General features: G+C 32.5%; 1 protein-coding gene across 1 annotated transcript in view; it reads left to right on the top strand.

The window, feature by feature from the left end:
• Positions 1 to 21387, top strand: part of LOC129747932 (mucin-2) — a 234663-nt gene that overhangs the window by 88307 nt on the left and 124969 nt on the right. The window contains exon 2 of the mRNA XM_055742360.1: positions 4052 to 5178. Within this exon, the coding sequence (XP_055598335.1) occupies positions 5083 to 5178 (96 nt within the window). The 5' untranslated portion in view covers positions 4052 to 5082. The remainder of the gene's footprint in view (positions 1 to 4051; positions 5179 to 21387) is intronic.

The following is a 21387-nucleotide window of genomic DNA, read 5'->3' as shown; positions in this document are numbered from 1 at the left end:
GTTCAAAATAACAGAAAAAATAATTGAATAAGAAAATTTTTCGTTTTGTGATGATTTTCAAGACCAATGTTCATCATTGTAACAGATGTCAGGTAACTTTTTTTGTCGATAGATGCCGTAATTGCTTACGAAAGTCAAGGCACAAATTGCAAGGAATATGGCTTGAAAAGTATTTTTGGATTTTCGCAGGGATTTATCGCATATTTGATGCTAATTTTTTGTACAAAAGGTTCCTTCTGTTAATTAGAAGGGAATAGCGTACCGAATTCTTAAAATAAGTGTATGTCTAGCTAGATATCGCAGTGGGGCGTTTTGCCCACACTGGGCATTATACCCCCAGTTCCCCTATATCGCTTCAATCGCGCTACATGCTGACTGAATCTTTTTCGTTTTGGTTAGAGTGGCCCGTATCCACCACAGTGTAGCTCCGGAAAAAATCAAGGATCATTTTAAGCAGATAGTGCCAAGGCAGCCCTGCTCTAGTATTGGTTCAAATTGTGTCTTTACAATCACGAAAATCTGTTTATTTACCCTTAAATTATTTATTTGTTTATTTATTTATTTATTTTTATAAACATGTAACGTAAGATACAAACTTATAATTTTGTTACAATCTGAATTATAATGTGTTTTCCTAATCTAATTATGATTTCAAAACATTCATCTTTACTCGTAATTAGAATGTCGTTCTTCATTTGTGAGCTCCGCCAATAGACCCTTCTTGAAACTTTGGCTCCAAATTTGTTTGGATGATTCTATTTTTTTAACAATATATAATGGGATTTGGGACTAGATTAACTTAACCTGAATCTTGATGATTTTTTTGAATTTGAAATTTATTCCATTATTATTTAACTCACTTGATAAGAAGGCAATGTATGATAAATGATTAAATAATGTTAAAAATAAGTCGTTAACCCAAAAAAATTTCCTTAATTTTGTCCATTAATGTCCACGGAGATTCGGGGTTTCGTATTGTATTAAAATACATCGGCATATAAACCAACTTGGATCAATATACTTTGAAAAAAAATTTGCTAGGGTGATTTGGCAATCGTTGTCTTCTGCCCCATCGTTGCACAGGAAGCTTAAAAAAACATTATTTCAGCAATTAATTTTTTTTTTCAAAAACAACACTAAATCCAGTCAATTGGAATATTTATTAGTCCTTTCTCAAAATTCTCCTCATTTGGCACTCAATAATAAAACGTCAATATAAAGACAACTTAAATGTGGTAGAAAAAATCAAATTTATTGATCTTTGATGTTCTTAGAGTCTTCTTTTTAAAGGTCTTCCTTGAAGTTTTGAACTATTGGAAAATGTATTTCCCATGGAAAGTTGGGCAATTTGCAATGACTGAAGAGTTTCAATGTAGTCTCAAGGCACTTGAACTGATTTGGCTTTGAGGAACTACTTTTTATCAGATTGTTTTTAAGTCCTTCATTCCGATAGTAAACTTAGAACTTTTTGCAATAAATCTAAAGATTGTTCTGCAAATAAGGCTGGAACAAATATCAGTTTCTTCTTTTGTCAACCCCCCTTCGAAATTTCCAGAAAACCCAAAGGGGGGATAAATAAAGTTTGATGTATTTTAAGGAAATTTTGAAAAAAATATCAAATATTCGAAAGATTACGAGATTAAAAAACAGATTGTGGAAGATGGGAGATTTATCACTTTTTTGCTTTCTCGATTGAATTGCATTTTTCGAAAAAAAAAACATTGATTGATTTATAGGTTTTGTGCGATGATATATTTAGTATGCAATTTAGTTGCATACAATCTTTGGTGCAATTTATTCCAATTTATTTGTTTTTCGCATTATTTTTTATTATCCCCTCGCTCGCGATGTTCCAACTCCGAGTGACAAAAGAAGGCTTTGAAATTTGTTTCGGCCTAACTGCGCCTCAAATTTCGAGATGATCTATTACTTTAAGAATATGACGAAACTTCAAGAATGGTTTTTCATGTGAATAGCGAACCCACTTGATTTTGCTGAAAATATTGCACACTGCACTGTAGAAAGTATCGACCCAAAATTTAAAAAAAATTAAAGCCGCAGGTTGGAAAGCGCCTTCTACTTATTCTACTTATTTTTTTCAGAAATTCTAATCTGTCACTGCATATCTTAGCATCAATTAGTCAAACGATCTTAAATTTCGGAAGTGGTTAAGTGCAATCTTAAGTTTCAAATTGATATTAATTTTGTAAAAATTGATTAATATTCAAGTGAGGTATAAAGCAATTATTTTATGAAATGACACTTCCTTTTATTTTTAATATGCAAATAGTCCCTTTTAAGTGTTAAAGAACCTGTTAGTTCATTGGAATGTTATTGACTTCGGGTTTCAAGTTGGAAGAACAAATAAAGACAAAAAGGCTCGAATGAGCACTCAGTGTTTAAAAAGTCTCAAATAAAATTGAAAAAAAAAGATAAAAGCTTATTACTGGGTGAATAGGGTAAAATAACAATCTACTTAGAAACTTCCGGTCAAATATGACGGCAGTTTTGAATTTCTCAGAAAATTTCACGTAATTTAAGTAATATTTAAGTCTCTCAAATCGGCATCTGAGAATTCTTTGGGATTTTCGGTCCAAATTTTGCGTGTTGTGAATTGGACAGTTTATATGGACGACATTCTTAAAAAGGGTCCATCTAAAAATTGGATTGTATTTGAACTAAAAGTTTTCATTAAAAGCTTCCAATATCAGCTCCTTAGCCTTGTCCTTAGGCTGAGTCTTTAAAAGCCTTTTAAGATGTTCGACCATTGGAAAAAATCGGAAAAATAGCCACGATGGACATTGGGCATAGACAACCTGCTTTAAAAGATTTTATTAAATTTTGAAGCCACTTTTTCGAACCTTTGAACTTTCGGATTTTGTTGACCAAGTCTGTATGAGTACAATCAACAAAAAAATCGAGCGAATTAGGTCGGAATGTCTTAATAAAAAACTGCATATAAACCAAAACCATGTGCTGAGCTGTGCAAAAATTAGCAAATCACCCTGCATTCAAATTCAATTAATTGTTTTTTTTTTTCATCTAAGAGTTATGCTTTTTATCATTAGTCTTAAACTAATTGAACACTGTTTTACGGAGCTCAAGAAATTAATTATATTTAACTGATTTCATTTTTCCTAGAATAAATACGATAAATCTCGTAGTTCACTTTTCACATAATTTTTTACTTCACAGCAAAACTCTAAAGGCTTTATCTATAATTGTTGTAAAAATCAAATGGCTTAATTCAACAATATGAAACACTGCACCTCGATAAACTTAATATTATCAAATATTTTATTATTCTAGTTGTTGCCAAAATAAAGAAGATCGTTCTCCGTCATTTATTTTCAAGTTCATTTGATAGCGCTCTGAAATGTATAAAACGTTGTACATACATTCTCATTTTCTGTGTCTTGAAAAAAAAAGGTTTTTTCGAAGACCTTTCTGAATATTTAACACGGTGAACGAAGAAAACTTTAAGAAATTCCTCAAAAGTTCAAATTTACTTATCAAAATCTAAAAATAGGATTGTAATTTGAAATTTTCTTTTCACAAGAGAAAGAATAACCATGTAGGTTCAAATCCTCTAAAAATATATATATATATATAATTGAATAGAATCTGCATATTTTACCCTTATAATGAATTAAAAGTTAGTGTCTTTGATGCACTCTGTCCAATAGAATGAAAAATGCATTCCATTTTTAATTTAATACATCGTTTTCTGATAGCTTAGCTTAGCTTTATTGGCTACTCACATCCACCAGAATCACTGAACCTGAAATGCTCTATAGGTGATTTTCACTAACTGATCGTAACTGAAATGGTTCATTCTTATTTTAAATGGAAATTAATGATATTCTTTTTCATGTTTTATTGTTTTGAAATTATAGCATTTCAAACACCATGATTGCAGACTAAGAAGAAAGAATTCCCCATTGTATTCTGATAATCGCAAAACTAACAAATGATCTGCCTTTTGAAATTCAAAATTTAAATTAACTATGCTTTAATATGTTTGTTCAAAAATTTTCTTCTTTTTTTACAGATCGCATTATCTTACCGAACCGGGTCAACTTCGAATGAAAGCGAAAACACATCATCGGCTGATTGATCAAAACCGCGTCTACGGCCTTTGCTCCGAAAAAAAAGAAACCCAAAGAAGAAGAGTGCTCGAGCAGGAGATCAACGTCACGCTGACCGAAAGTTTGCCAATTAATCAATCAATCAATCAAACGATCCACGCTACTGGTTTGAATCTGATACGTTGCTCCGTTGAGTTGACGGTCGCCAGTGAAGTTGGTGAAGCTTTTTACTCACTTTCTTTGAATTAACTGGGTAAAAAGAAGTAGCGGCAACCAAAAAAAAAAGTGATTCACCCGAAACAGTCGAAAAATCATAAAAATCGCCATCATCATCTTCATCGAACATGTGGTCAATGCCATCGTCGTCTAGCAGCAGCAGGGGAGGAAAAAGTGCACATCTGAAGAGCCTAGCCTAGAGAGTGGCTATTACTTACTAGCAGGCAGCAGCAGTGAAAGTGAAACTTTTGTTTTTCCCGCCGTAGCAGTGGCACTTAGTGAATTTCAAGTTTTTTTTTTTGGTTTAATAGCATGAATTTTACAAAAACGCCATGAATATGGGATGGCAAAGGCTTTCGGTGAAAAATTGCCCTCACAAAATGGGTCTTACGCGAAGTGAGCGCGGGCTTTTGGCCTAAAATTTATGCACCTTTTTCGAGGGGATAGCCCGGATCACTAGTTAGTAGTTGGAAGTGCGGTCGATTTCGCTGCCCAGTTGAAGAGAAAAAAAAATCACATCCCGAACTCGATCCCATTTATCATCGCGGAAGCAACTATTTTCGGTGGGAAACTTATTCAAAAACTGTGCCCGCGTACAAATCGGGGAGCCCCTGGTGTTCTGCAACACGAGAGAACCATTCCAGCCGGGTACCTTCAAACCCTCATAAGTTAGCTGCCAACCAGCTAGCCATCCAGATTCGGATCTTTTTTGTATATCCCAGTTCCCAGTGTTCCTAGTGAATATTTGCCAAGCAGAAACAAAAAAAAAATAGGAAAAATGGAATCCATCTACGGGGGAACCAACAAAAAGTATCTGCAGAGTCTGACCGCAGGAAGTGACTTTTACAGATGTCCCAGCACAATTAGACCGATGGTAAGTGACGGCCAAAATATGGTTTCACCATTCCACATATCATATGTTTATTTATACCCATATACATTTTCATGTTCTAGAGCCAACTAGGCAAAATTGTTTAAGTTGAAGGGAAAAAACTAGTCCTAGTTGTAACTTTTTTCTGCGTGAAATTTTGTTTGCGAGACTATGTTTATGCTTGTTCTTAACGAGGAAACATTTTTCGGATGTGTATCTACAATCTTTTTTATTTATATTGTTGTGGAACTTAGACTATGTTACCCTCAGAAAGGAAAAATATGCTAGATAAGGTATCACTTTCTTCAATATGCTAAAATTGTTACAAATTACAAAACCTTCATGAGATCGCTCTAAGTAGAAAAAAGTCATAATGTTAACTTATACGCAATCACAGGAAAACTTTTTCAGTTTAACAGCAGATCTTGTAAATAAATTAACAACAAAATACAAAAGAAGGTTAGAATATTCGAACCACAAATGATTGGTTTGATTTTTTTTTGTTGAATATTTTTTAAAGTTACACCAGGACAAGTGCAAATTCGAGTCCAGTACAATTTTCAATTTTTCTCTGTTACAAAAATTAAAAAAAAAATCTTCCTCTAGAAATTGTTGTTTGAGCTCAACCAAACAATCTGTCATAGATAAACTTAGTCTAAAAAAAATCAAAGATAGATTTCAAATTTTTTTTTATTCATCGTCAATAGCTTGGTATGTGCTTCATGGAATGCAGTATAAATGTTTCCCTCATAATAATTGGGAAGTTATATTAAGATTTCAAACCTTGAACCCCAAATTGAAAAGAAAAACCTAAAGAAGTAAATTTAAATTCTATGGAGATACGGATATAATAAGTTTACCAGAATTTTTCCAGCACATATCCGGGCCGGACAAACCGGGCAATTTTGTATAAAAACCCAGCAAAATCCGGGCAAATTTCTCTCAAAATCCAGAAATTACTTAACAAAAATAAAAAAAAATTGAAAAATTTTGAATTTTTCATCAAAACTTATCGACAAATTCTCATCGTATTTTCGATATCCAAAAAACCTTTCATGATTATATTTATTAAATTAGCTCAAAAAATTTCGTTTTGGAGGTGGTTGTTGTTTTCTTTTATTTGCCAAATAAAGTAAATAAATTCGGGCAAAATCCGGGCATGAGGCAACCTTAGGATATAAGAATTCAAGAGTATAGTTTGAATCCTGAAATCAAAATTTATTCAGAACTACAATTCAGAGTCTCTACTTTAAATAAAATCTCCGAATCAATATTCGAGGAACATGTTATTAATACAACTCATATACAAATTTGACGAACAAAGTGACAATCAGAGCCAAAGAAGAAATTACTAAGTATATAGTTCAAAATAAAAATTTTATTTCAATTTCAAATTCATAAACACAAAAAAAATTTATGTAATTCATTGGAATTTGAAAAATGTGATGCGGATTTCAAATTTTAAAACAAATTTTGAAAACAGAGAAACTTGTCAAATAGTTATTCTAAATGAGAAAAAAAAATAAATTTTAAATCATAAAATCATAATGTAGATTAGGTGTTCAAAACACACAATCAGTTATCATAAAAAAGAATCAGATGAGATAAGCAGTGTCAACAAATATCTTTAGTTCCCAAAAATTAGAAAACCATGGAATTTAGAAAACAACACAAGACTTGAAAATGTCAATTAATGAAATCCCATTTTTTATTCAAATCAATTTGAGAATTATCAATATTAAAATTGTTCGCGCCAAACAGCAGCGGGCGCGAGTTATGAATAATTGAACATTGATATCCGCATCAGCCAGTGGCTAATAATTACAAGCAGCGACAATTGTTCACCGCTGCCACACGCATCTACAGTGGTCAGGACGAACAATGCGTGTGTGCAAAGTGGAAAAGGGAATGACCGATAACCGATCATACTCGATTGGTAATTTACGTGCTGCTGCTGCTGAGGGTAGCAAGTAGCTAGTTAGAAAGTGATGATTGAATTGATCACCCGGGTCGGTCGTTAGCATTCGTCTAAAAATACAGTCCACTGTTTCTCTGTTGAATTTATCGTATTTTATTTGAGTAAAAATATATGTTTCCGTGATCGTATCACCTGTAGTGCGTGCAATTAATTATCGTCCGAACATTCTACGTTTGGGAACTTCCGTTGGTTTACCGGACCAGCGATTTTTTGGGGATTGGCCTCAACAAAAATGATATGCTGAATTCTGCATATTTACTTCGGTAAACAAAATTTCAAAATAAAAGTACTTCAGAATAAATATTAGAAAATTTCAGGTGGAAAAGTTGTAGTTGAATTTCTTATCTGAGATCTATCTCAAAATGCAAATTTATAATACAATCTCAGTATGGCCGATTGAACCAATTTAAGCAACTTGAGAATTTTTTTAAAGGGATTTTCACAAATTTTAATAATGTTCAATGCTTATAAAGTTAGCATTCTAGATCGCTCGGTTTTATAAATTTATTTTTCATTGATTTCCAACGTTTCTCTTTAAGTTCTTCATATATTTTGTAAATTTCAATAATTCTCGACATTTGCTCTGATATTGCCCAGATTCATAAGTATTTTGTTGGCATCCCAAGCAACCAAAAGTTCGGATATCGTTTAAGGAACGAACTCATAAGTTCACATAGAGCTGTACGAAAGCTATGATGAACTTTTTTGCTGTTCAAAATGCTATTTCGAGATCCATGGAACTTTATTCTTTATAAAAATCAGCCAATACACAAAAATGCTTTAAAAAACTATATAGTTTTAAATCCATGAATTATAAATTCCTCAAAAATACCGGTAGGGGAGAATGAGATTACTTGATACCTGGGGACACTTGATTGCTTTGCTAAATTGAAACATTAATATCTTACATATATCAAATGTTCTAGGGAAATGAGGAAAATGGAACAAACCAACAGTACTGTTATCTCAAAATTTAAAAAAAAAAATTTCAAGTTATTGAACTTTTTTGAAAAATTTCACAAAAGTGATTTTAAGAACTTTTATTCCCTTTTAAAATGTTTCGCAAATGAAAAAAAATTATTATTAAAATATTTATTCCAATTTGTCAATCGTTAGAGTAGAATACGAACTTCACAATGCCATATTTTCAAAGCAATTGTGAATTCTCATTTTCTTTTAAAGAAGAAGTTTTCCAAAATGTGTGTTATGGGTATAATTGATCCCTAGAGTTCAAAATGATATAATTTTGCTTCAGAATGGATCGTGATCATTGGTTATCATGGAACTACTAATAGCTGTCCAATAACTTATGTTTATCCAAAAATTATCTGGTAAAAAGGACTTAAAATACTGTATTTATCTAAAAACTAGAAAATTGCGCCTTAAAGTATGCCATGACTATGGGCTCTCTTTGTCTGATACTTACAAACTGTGTAATGAGAATTAATATGGTTAAAAATAGTCAACGGACCTTTTATCTTCAAATTTCACTAGATTTTTGCCTAGAGTCGAGTCTGAATCGCCTTTAGTGAATGATCAAATCTCCTGTAACATAATAAATATCAAAATATTTTTAGTCTCACGAAATTGCTTCTAGTTTATATACGAATTCATGTATCGTTCTCACTTTTGTAGCATATAAGTTCGAAAATACACGCTGTTAGAGAATGCAGAAAACGGCGAGTAGATAAATTTTCCCAAAAAACTATGATTCAAAAAATGAATGGGGATCGTATCACCACTCTCCCCTAATGTTTTAATTTAAAAAAATATACTAATTGTGCAAAACATTCGAATTTTACTTAAATGGAATATGCTTTTCTTGGTTTCACCTATTGTTTGCTATTTACAAGTCTTCATTTAAGAACTGATAATTAGGTACTGTTATTTGTTCAAATCTCGACTAACTTAATAAAAGTAATTCCAGTCGCCATAAAAGCCTTAACATATTTTTTACTGTTGAAAAAATTGTGTATTGTGGGTAGTCAATTAAAATTTTACAGATTTTCTTCTGGCATACCTACACGGGTTCCAAAGTAAATTGAACTGTGGCCTGGCTGGTTTCCACAATATGGTTTTAAAAAAAGTCCATATTTGGCTAGATTTATATACAGAAAAAAAAAAACCAAAAACTCAAGATGGGCAAAGATGAGCTTGCTTTTTTTAAATTGTTTTGCTGCCAGATGTGCTGAGAACAGTAGTGTCCATTACCAGGGGGCTCAATTGAGCCTTTTGGTGTGGGTGAGTGTGGTGGGCCGCTACAATAAAAAAAAATCTTTTATTTGAAAGTTTGAAAAACGATTTTAACGTTACTGATGTGTGTTTAAAATAAATTGAATTAAAAAAATGAAATTTGTATTATTATTTCTCATTAAATGCTTCTATTTTTCAAATCATCACTTTTTTTTATTTCTTTATTATAAATATTTTCAGCTTTCAACTGGCTTTTCTCCTGGATAATCACTAAATTCTGGTTAATTTTTTTTTTGATTTCGTTTGAAAAAAAAATCCAAATCATATGTTCAGAGTTTCCAAGTTTTGGAAAAAAGATGCTCTGATTTGCTCAGCCTTCAGAAACGTGAAGAAAAAATCTACAATACTCACTCTAGGGGCCTCCCTTAGCTCATATTCGAGTGAAACCATTCGAGAATTTTTTTCAAGAGGGTCCCCTTAGCTAGTATATTTTATGTTTCAATTTGGATTTTCTAGCTTCTATTTCCTTTGCTAGATTTCTAGTTCTTGTTATGATTAAAGAACCTAATGTTTTTTTTTTAATCGAGGGTAAGTCGGGAAGCCCGGGCCAATTGCCTCCTATTGCCCCTCCCCCCCCCCTCTCTTCCCCTTTACACGGTATTACTAAGTACGTACTAAACGTAAAAAGTGTGTTTTGCATATTGTATGTATGTATGTATGTATGTATGTATGATTCCCCCATCGGTAGCAAGGTCCTGCCTATGTCAGTGTGGCTTGGCCTTTGAATTGACTTCTCGGGCTTCCACGGCCGATGGTTCGTCGAGAGAAGGCATCCAACCCTCAGAAACCTACAATGGTTGGCAACCCACTCCGCTTGCAATAATTGCTTTGGGTTATCCCCAGATGCATTCCCTCTAGTTCCCAATCCCCGATATGAAAATATAATTCAAATTCAAAATAATATTCTACATATATGTATATAACATAAAAACTACCTGATACCTGAAAAAGAAAAAAATAGTTAACTTGAAGGGCAGTAAATTTTATGTGAAAAATAATTTTAGGTTAATAAATTTAAATTTAAAACAAAAAGTTTGAATAGTAGTTTGCAGTATTATTAAACGTAAAAAGTTTACAAAGAAAAATCAACCCTGTTTGCTGTCTTTTTGAAATCAGATTCAATCATTTCGATGAAATAAAAAATGTGTTTCAATAGTTCTTTTTTTTTTAAATTTAACAATATCAAAAATCTTTTCTCTAATTTAAGATGTATAAAAATGGAGGTTACAAAACAAGGAGAAAATTTTTAACTACAGTAATACCTCGATATAAAGCAACGAATTTTTTTTTTTCGTTGCTTTATATCGAAGTTACGTTATATCGAAACACTACTTAAAATGGTCCTTTGGAGCATCGATAGTGATCCTAAATGTGAAAAAGTTGATTCTGAAGTTGATTCGGATTTAAGAAACTGCACAAACTGCTCAAAAAAAAAAGTTCTGGTAATCCAAGCGTTCTTGGAGGACCTGTAGTATACTGGCAGCTCTTTAATGTTTTTCAACACTTGTGGTTTCGTGGATTACCCTATCATCATTAATGGAAGTTTGAAACTACCATCCATATTGCTACATGGCATGAAAGTAATCCTCTGCTTACTGACTTCTGGCATCTTCCTCAACTAATGTTTGCGTTGGTGTGCTCTTAAAAACAACCCACTTTCGGCAGCATTCCAGATTTGAGCTGGAGATTGATTTTAATCTTGGACTTTTTTTGTAAATTTGGCGATATATTCGTCTATTATTGCTATAGGGGAAAGTGGGGATACTTGAACCCCTTTTCTTGTTTTCACCATATCTTTCTGGGAAAATTTAGCAACTCGCCGTCTTTGACATTTTCTGACAGCTTGTAACTTCAAGTTTCTATACTCCAAAAATTAGAACGATACTTGAACCCGTTGATGAACTAGAAGCATTTTCGTGGGAGTAAAAAAATTGCGATTTTTCTGAAGTTAGGGGAGACTTGATCCCCTATTGAAGGAGACTTGATCTTTTATTCAGGAAGCCCTAATCCTTGTATAAAAATCAAACAAAATTCCAAGATAGAATGTTAATTGACTATTTAGGTCATGTTTGTTCTCATTTCACAATTTATAGCAGACATAAGAAGAAAATTCTATAACTATGTCTCAACGCTATTACATTGCATACTTAAAGGCGCTATTTTTTATAATTAAGAAAAAATTAATTATGTTTGCTCTTTTCTTCAGACATTTGTTTGATAAATATTAGTTTTTGGATAAATATTAGTAATTTCGTATTCAGCAATCATAACGATCAATTCAGAAGAAGAATATGCCATTTGGAAGGGGGTTCAACTGTACCCAACTCTAGGGGATCAATTGTACCCAAAATCAACATTTTAGAAAACTTTTTCTGAAAAAAGTTGAGAGTTTTCCATTGCTTTGAAAATATGGCATTATGAAGTTTATTTTACGCTCGAACGATTGATACATTGGAACAAATATTTTTTTTATAATTTTCCCATGTAAGGAACATTTTAAAGTGATGAAAAAAGATCTTCAATTTACATTTTGTTAAATTTTTCAAACAAAGTTCAATTACTCAAACAATTATTTTGTTAAAAAAATTTAAACTACAAACATTGTTATTTTGCTCATTTTGGCACATTTTTCTAGAACATTTGAACTTTGTAAGACATTCCGGTTTCGAGATATAGCTAAGGAATCAAGTATCCCCAGGGATCAAGTATCCTCATTCTCCCCTACTGGACAATTTTTCTCCGCTTAGTTTAAGAAGGCGGATACCGAACCTTTTCATAGCAAGTGATAAAATCCGTGCATTCGCGTTGGTACAGAAGTCTGTACAGTGATTGATCAGCAATCATAAAAACTTATTTGAATAAAAGACTACATGCCCTAACCTCACTTCAGCTTAAGCAACTTATCTGTAGGTGCAAAAATAGTCATTAGGTTTTGAAATGGAGATACATGCTCCAGGCTGGGTTTTCAAAAGCACAAAAGCGACTATCTAAATACTGAAAGTACTGGAGTTACATTTTCAACGCTTGCGCTCATTCGCACTTTAAGCATCTTAGAATTTACCGCATGGCTAATAAACAACATTATTATATTTTTATGACAAAAAAGTATTGAAATTAAACATATTTATTCAAATTTTCTAATTTTTAAAAGTTACGTTATATAGAGGCAAAAGTTGCTTTATATTGGATTACGTTATATCGAGGTTGCTTTAAAAAGAAGTTGCTTTATATCGAGGTATTACATAATACATCCTCATGGCATAACTAATAATTTTAGTTAAATTTTTATTCTACCAAACAAAAAAAACGAAAACATTTGAACTTATGACATCACTAATTATTAAAAATAAAACAATATTATTTTAAACTTCTCATAGTTTAATAGGATATAATATTAGTTCTAAAAATTTCGCTTAAATTTGCACAAATTATGTAAAAATCTTGAATGTAAAAGTTTTAATAATCCATCAACTTTAATCTGACGATTGAGATAAATTTTTTGTTAATATTTACACATTTTAAAACGTAATATTTTATCTAAACCCCAAGCTTTACAGCCTTAAGTTTTAAATAATTTGAATGACAATCGACAATCAATCTAAATTTTTTATTGCGTTTCAGCTACATATATCTTAAATCTTGGGTAGGGAAATGATAAATCATTTTAGATAGTAGAAAAACCAAAAAACTAATGTAATTTCTCGCTGTACAAACATTTGATTTTAACTTTTTTTCTAACAATTGCAATAAAAAAAATCAACAAAATAAAATTTTGATGCTAGATTGGCTACGTCATATAATTGTCTCAACTTATGAGGTGAACAATAAAGTAAAATAGATGGAACGCTCTCACCAGTTTCGAGCTTTCCTTCGTTGGAAATTTCCCGCTTGCTGCGATGGATTCGAACACGTCCATACATGTTCTGGGCTGGGTTTATGTTGCGCACTCAATCACTTCACCCAAAAACGCAAACGGTTCGAAAAAAAAAAACATCAAAGCAATCCGCGCGAAGCTAAAGCGGGCCACAGACTACACAACATTTGTACAAATGCGATGAAATTCGATGAAATTTTGTCGCTGTGAGCACGATTTGCATAGTGTATGGCACTGCTTGAATGAGCGCCCAAACGGTTGGAGTAAAATCGGTCGGGATCGAAATATTTTGTACAAAACATTCTCCCAGCCGGGGTGGAGATGGTTTTTTTTGTTGCTGTTGCTGTTTTCGCCAGCAATCATTTGTGTTCGCGTGAAATATGTTTGTATAGTGTGTGGGCGAGCATAGATCAAACAATCGACGCGGAATCATCGAATTTGTACAGGCCAATTTGTGTAGTCTATGGCCCGCTTAACGCTTCGTCATAGCAGCAAAATCGAAATTACACACGCGAACGAGCGGAGTCCATTTTTCGAAACCGCATTCTGTTTCATTCCCAGAACGAACACGAAAACATTTTCTTTTTTGATTCTAATATTGTGGAACTTTGTCACACTCATCAATCTTCGCACAACATATATCAAAAGTGTGTTTTGCATATTATGGCTACAAAAAAGGGAGTTTGGGACTGCTATTCAAGTGAAAGCAGAATTTATTAAGAGAATTTTTCATAACTCCCTGAAAGGGGTGAGAACAATATTCACTATTGCCAATTCACACTGTGCGGCAAATGGATACGCCCTTTTCAGAGTTTTACTTCTAAATGGTTCAGCATTATTATAGAATGGTCAGACGGAGGAGAAGTGTTGTTTCTGGAGCAGACATCAAACATTCTTAAATGCCTTTTAAAATGAAGGTTTTTTGCTTAAAACAATTAGAAAAAATTATGTTTCAAAATGTAATTTATACCGAAAAAAAAACAGAAACTGATGAATCTGTGAATGAGTTTGGAAAAAGCGTTGCGTTTGCTATTGTCCCCAAAAACCAGGCAAGAGTTAATTTAGAATGTTTTTTAACAAAAGTACTATTTCTGTTTACCAATATTTCTTAATTTAAAACTTTCAACGGGGACTTGTTGAAAACTAATTTAGAATGCGATATCTGGTAGTAGGTATAAAAGGATAAACATTTTTTTCTAGGATGTATGAAAGTTGAACTTTGGTGAAATACGTTTGCACATTTTCATCAATTTCGAGTCTCTGCAGATTTCTCATTTTATATTTCACTTATTTATTTAAATATCGCCATGGAAACTCGGACCATGATCAGTCAAAATGTTTGGTAAAATTCATAGCCTTATAATTCATACAAGAATAAAAAACTTTCGCTCACTTTAGGTTTTCTTCGAAATTTACAATCTCAATAAATAGCTCTAGTGGCTTTCTGGTATTTTAAATGCCATATCAAAATGTTGCCGATTGTTCAGATTCATCTGGGTTTGCCTGGATATTTTATACCAAACTTGGGACCAGTCCATTGCCTGAATTTCATTAAGAAATGCGCGGATTTTGCACGGATTCATTCTCTTAATTTGGCATATAAAACAAAAAAAAAAAAAACAAACTGTGTTGTGAAATTTTTTATTCATGCCTCCGAAACGAAACTTTTTGAGCAAGTTTTATAAAAATAATAATGAAAGATTTTTTGGAAGCCTAAAATACAATTCAATATCTGTCGATAAGCTTGGATGAAATCGATTTATTAATTTTTTTTTTTTGATTTTTTGTGATTAATTTCTTAGTTTTGATCAAATTTGCCCAATTATTTCACGGATTTTATTTTTTCTCGGTAACTACACCAGATAAATATACTTCAATAACTGTAATGTAATAGTGAATAATTAAAATACTACATCAAGTTTAGATTGACGCAAGGATTCTTAAAAAAAAAAGCCGAGCTTCAAATAATAATCGTTTATCAAAAATTTATCTTGAGACATGGTGTGGTAAAGATTTGTCAAAATACTCCTTCAAAATTATGTAAATCCAAGCATCCAGAATACAGAACCATAAAAAGAAAATTTTCTATGAATGGCGGTGAATCCGTGCACCTATGGTTGATTGCTCTACGTGTAGATTTTTTTTATAATTCGTTTATTTGAAACGGCTCATACCGAAGGTCTTAGGGAGCCAAAGTCAGTTTTTTTTAAATTTTTTTTTGTTAAGGACTAGAAAAGATATAGGGAAAATAGTGAAGGATTGTTTATAGACAGAGGTTGATAGCTTTTAAGAAGGGGTAGATTTCGAACATGTAATCAAGGAGTCCAATTAATCAGCTCTGACGGCTAGAAGGACTCCTTTAAACCTTCAATATCAGGTAAAGTTTATTAGAAAATTGTGAAAAATTAAGGGAAATGAATGCTAGAATATGTCTACTACGATGAAATTGTGGTGAAACCGTGCACCCATTGTTAAAACTCATATTTGTTTGACAAATTCAAAATTTTTTTTTATTTAATCTGCTAAACTGTCTAATAAGAAAATGTAAATTCAGTTGTCTGTGGCGTATAGCAAAAACATTCAAAGTTGAGCTTTCTACTTGCATGCAATCTTCCTTCGAATAATACGGAACGATCTATTTGATGCGTTTCATTGCTCAAAAGGAATTTGAATTTATTTAACATGCACAAAAAATTAAGTTCTGAAAAGAAATCTTAAAAATAAGTGATGCTTCAAACTGCATTGCATTTCTGTTAAGTAAATAAACAAACATAAAGATTTCGATCAACATCTGGGACCGAAACCAGCAAAATTCATTATCGATTCCATTGAAAGGCGGATCCGGCTGCGCTATCGCAGATCAAAAGCTCATCCCATCTTAGGGTAGCAATTTTCGCTAATATAAAACCACTATTAACAATTTCACAGTTTTCTTCGACTGCACAAAGTGGCTTAAGAAAAATGGTAGCGGTGTGCCACCCAGCAGAAAAGCAAAAAAAAAGGAAATGATGTGCGAGGAAAACTTTCGATTTCACTCGAACGCATCTGTTTGTGTCCGGAACAAATTGTGGAAGCACCGCACACAATAAGTTGGAAAATAAACGGGTGTTGGAAAATAACGAAAAGCTTAGGAAAAAAAAGTTAAAAACTACCGGTGATGAAAGTTATTTGAGAGCCCGGGCATGCTGCGTGCGTTATCCATCTGCTGGTTTGCTAATAATTAAGATGGAGATCAATCGGGAAAAAAGATGAACATTTGTGGGCTGGAAGTGAACGCCCGGTGATGTTAATTGAAAATTCATCTGTCGATGATGGAATGGATTGAAGTGACAAATGGATTCGGTCGGTGTGAAATCAAGCATATCAACTCGAAAGCTGCTTTTCCCGTTTAATTTGTAAATTGACAGAAAATAAATCAAACAAATGTTTGTTGAATACGTGTAAAAGTTAAGTTAAAAAAAACTCCTTAATGTTGATGTTTTAATGTAGTTTCTAAGTTTCTAAGTGTAAACTTAGTAGGTACTGATTTGAAACATTTGTAACAAATATTTCCATTATCAAAATCTTAGAAATATCATGTTGTTTTACACAAAATATGAATGAGTTTATTAACTGAATTTTATGCCAAAAATTCCAATACTTTACATCTATGAAGAAAAAAAACAAATGACGGACGAAATTTTTACAAAGTTTTATTAAAATAATCACTAAAAGTTTTTTGAAACTTGAAAGCCTTAACACGATTTAAAATCTGTCGATGAGTTTTGATAGTTTTTTTTTTCACTTTTATTCTTGGTATTTGTTGTGTTATTTCTGGGTTTTGAAAAAAGTTGCCCGGATATTGTCCAGATTTTTGGTTGTCAATTTTGAAATCAAATGCCCGGATTTGGGATGGTTTTTATGTTAAACTACGTGGATTCGTCAGCCCAAATACGTGCTGAAACAATTCTAGAAACCTTATTTTACACACATTATTTCTCTTAATTTATGGAGAATAGTAACTGTCAAAAAAGTCAGTAAATATGATCACTCATCATAACCTAATTTCATCTTATTAGATTACACAACCAAGAAACCCTGAAAAGAACCTCCGGAAATTCCCACCCACTTAGAGGTTTCTGCATAGTAAAATTCCTGCTGATAATAATGTTATGTTTGGTTAATCATATCTCCGGTGTACTGTTGTAAGTTGTTATGTTCCATGCAAACAGCTCACGCTTTCCTGGTGCCGATAGTGAACGGAACGGATTGAGGTTAGTCGGTTGGATTGCACTTTTATGCAGTAGAAATGCAATTTTGGACCGGGTTCTAGTAACTCGGCTGCTGCTTATTATTATTCTTTAACTTCTGCATCTTTCCCTCCCCAAGGCTGTTGCACGCCACATAATTGAATATGTTTCTCAATAAGTTCTTCCCGTTGGTTCTCGTTCATTTTTTTCCTTTCTTTCGACTCTATCTCTCGTTCGCACGATGTTGCCACTAGCTGGGAATTTGCTGTTGTTGCTGAAGAAGTGTTGTGGAACCAACTGACAGTTTCCACCTTTTACTGTTAGATTAACCCTCCGAGTTGCTGAAACAATACGGATGGGAGCGGTCTAACTGTTTCTTAAGTGTTTTAATTAATATGATAATAAGGGGATTGCACTGTTTTCTATTCTTTGTGATCTCAAAGAATCAGCTGGGAATTCTCAGATCTTTAACGGAACCAATACTTCTGATGTCTGAATGGTTCAAATTATTGAATAAAGCCTAATTCATGGTTTCAATATGCTAATGGACAAGCAGCTGCCCGCCGTGGCGTAGAGGATAGAGCCAATGGTCATGAGATCAAATTCCTGCCATGGCAATCATAGTAGACTTTCGGTGGTTTGGTGATTTAAGCATAAGTACGAAACCATCATATCTTTGAAAGATGTACGCAAAGTGTTAATTGAACGGAATTTCTTCAAGGAAACATCAAGTTTCATTTAGACCCGGGTCATTTGTTTGTGTTCGAAAAATAAGGAAAAAAATTGGTTTTTGTGTTGGAAAAAATAAAAAAAACTAAAAAAACAATTACAGCTCTGAACTTTAAATTTTGGTATTGCTAAAGCTAGGTAAAAAAAAAATTTTCGTGTAGTTTTTTCTTTGTTTTTTGTTTCTTACTTTCAATGTTCATCATATCCAACTCTGATAATATTAAACAAAACTTTACATTTCAACTTTTATCACTCATAGTATTGACAACATTTTAAAAGCCGTTTTTGGAGAAAAAAAAAGCTACCAAGTGTCTATTTTCGGAAATATCTATCGACTTGATCAAATTACACGAGGTACATACTTCTAATTTAAGCCATCGAAATATGCCTTCCCTTTAAATTATGGATGCACGATTGCATACCCAGACAACCATTTGGTGGGCATTTCAAATTTGCTACAAAAATATACGTGCTTTTATACGTGTAAACATATCGTATATAATGCAGCTGAACCAGTATGAACGTATCATTTTGGCGGCCATATAGGTACATTAGCACACATGTTCTTGATTTGGATTGTATTGTCGTAATAAAATCATGCAATGTATTTAAATGCTATAAAGAATATGCATGGGCCGCACATTGTAGGTGCAGATATACGAAAATGAGTGTAAATAATATTTTTTACGATATAATCTGTTGTATAAAATACGACTTCTGGTTGTCTGGGTATTTTGTTACATACAATATAATCTTTTTTGTCCAGCAATCAGTTTTAAAAAGTAAAAAGAAATTTTTTCTTAACTTTATCAAACAGTTATAGTCGTTTTTGAATTAATAATGCCAAACGATTTTTCATAGTTCAAACTATATTTGGTGATTTTTTCACATTGTTTCACATTCGAAAAAATGTAAATTTTCGAATAATGTATGTTGAATGACATTTGGCTGATAGTTTTCAGGAAATCATTTTTATTTCATAGCTCTGTCAAAAGTTCTAATAATATCAGATTTTTCAGTCTACTGTTGAAAAAATGTGTAAATACTGTTTAAAAGTTGGAAATTTGGAAAAAACGAAAAAGATGTTTAAGATTTCTTTATCATAAACCTTGATTTTCCAGATTTGATGTTAAAATGTGATAGTGTATATTATGCACTGTTGACCTTCACAATCAAGCATGGAAAAAATCGCATCGAAGATGGATCAATTTGCCAACGGTAATGAATTCGTTCAGTTCTTACTGCCAATCAAAGCAATCGGGAATGGAAAAAGTTTACACACCAAAATAAACGCTAACGATTGCAATCCCGAACGAATGAACTTTGACAAGCTTCGGGTAAACGAACCGAAGCACGACACATTCACCGCAGTAAACTGCATCGCTTTTTATTTTCACCACGGACGTTCGAATTGATTCACTAATGATTGACAAACACAATCACCAAACGATTGCAATCGCGATTGCATTGGCGTATGTTTTGCAAAGGATTTTTCCGGTAAAAGATTAAGCCATCGGGCGTTTATTTTCGGAAAAATTTGTGTGTTACGGCTCCCCCACTCGTCAACGTAGTGTTTTCTTATGATGATATTTGATCTTATGTTTGAATAAGTACATTCAGCACATAATTAATCATAATCAGGGACCTTCAACTCTCCTACAAGTTTTGATGATATCAAAATACAAAAAGAATGAGCGAACGGTTTTTTGACACTTTTTTTATTTTTGGTTATGTTTGTAATCTACTTAAAATCTTAAAATTTTCGCCTTGAATTAAGGGGGGGGGGGGTAGGGTCTAACGAGTAAAAAAAAAACACCATTTTCACGATTTTTTCCTAGAGCTATCCTTCAAACAAATGTATTCAAATATTTTGCATTATACAAAGCATTTTTGAAAGAACATTAAGTAATTTTTTCGTAGAAAAATATTGAAAAATGAGCCGGTGACGGAGCACTTTCGAGGATGCCTTTTAGAAAACAGGATTTGCGGTGGACACTATATCTCAGCACAGAATCATCTGAAATCAAAAAATCCGAGCAAAATATTTTTAATAAATGTTTTTCTGGACCCCAACGTTTTTATTTAACTTAAAAAATTTTTTATGAAATTTTTGTGGCTGTTTGAAGTAAAAACTACGATTTTTCACGAAAAAAATCCGCCATTTTTTATCTGTAAAATCTTCCCAAAGTAAAAAAAAACAAAAAAGGAAAACGTTGGGGTCTGGTATTTTATATGTAGAAAATATGTTCCAAATTTGAAAAGAATCGGATAAGTAGTTTTCAAATGACGATGTCCACGGACTTTAAAAATGTGCTTTCGAGAAAAACGCGTTTGAAGTTTCTGCTCTTGCTTTCTTGCAGTATTAGATAGGAGGAGATAAAGGCCTATATTTTCTACAGTTTTGCTTCAATTGACTTGAAAATTTGACACAACATTCTTGAAATGTTTTACAATAAGAAAACAAAAAAATAAAAAAATCGATTTTTTGAAAGTGTTAGACCCTACCCCCCCTTAATTAGATTTGGTCAGTTGTATAAGCATAAAGTAGAAAAAAGAATTCATTTTATTTTTTCTGCTTTAAACAGCTGAAAATCAGCCAATCTAATTAATTTCATATCAATACATTATTTTTAATTAAGTTAAAATAAAACATAAAAAACCTGACAAAAAAACATTGTTTTTGGAATGTTGCAACAAAGGAACGGTTTAGCATGAATGATGGCAAGATCGAATGTTGCCAAAATTGATCGGAGTCTGTATGAAGAATTGATAATTTAGAACAAGACATATAGATTTTTAGAATTCATAATTCAAATTGAAAGATTCTTATCTTGAATTTTGAATTTGAATTTTGATTTAGGATGATGTATAATAGGGTAAGAACACAAAATTGAACACCATCTTTAGGATTCAGCGACTTTAAAATCCACAAATAATAATGGAAGGTTTTTAAGTTAAAATTTTGATTGCGCAGCTTAAACTTGCTCCACAGCTTCGAATAGATATGATTTTTAAGCGGAAATATAAAATAGTAAAAATTTGATATCATGGTATACATTTAGGGGTATTCCGTTGAATAGGATTCATGGCAGGGGCAATTTGGGTTGAGCTAGCAACCAAGAAACAATTTGTTTATATATCCAAGCACC

The sequence above is a fragment of the Uranotaenia lowii genome, chromosome 2, assembly GCF_029784155.1.
Source record: "Uranotaenia lowii strain MFRU-FL chromosome 2, ASM2978415v1, whole genome shotgun sequence".
NCBI classification, from domain to species: domain Eukaryota; kingdom Metazoa; phylum Arthropoda; class Insecta; order Diptera; family Culicidae; genus Uranotaenia; species Uranotaenia lowii.
This window is presented reverse-complemented; position numbering and strand designations above follow the sequence as displayed.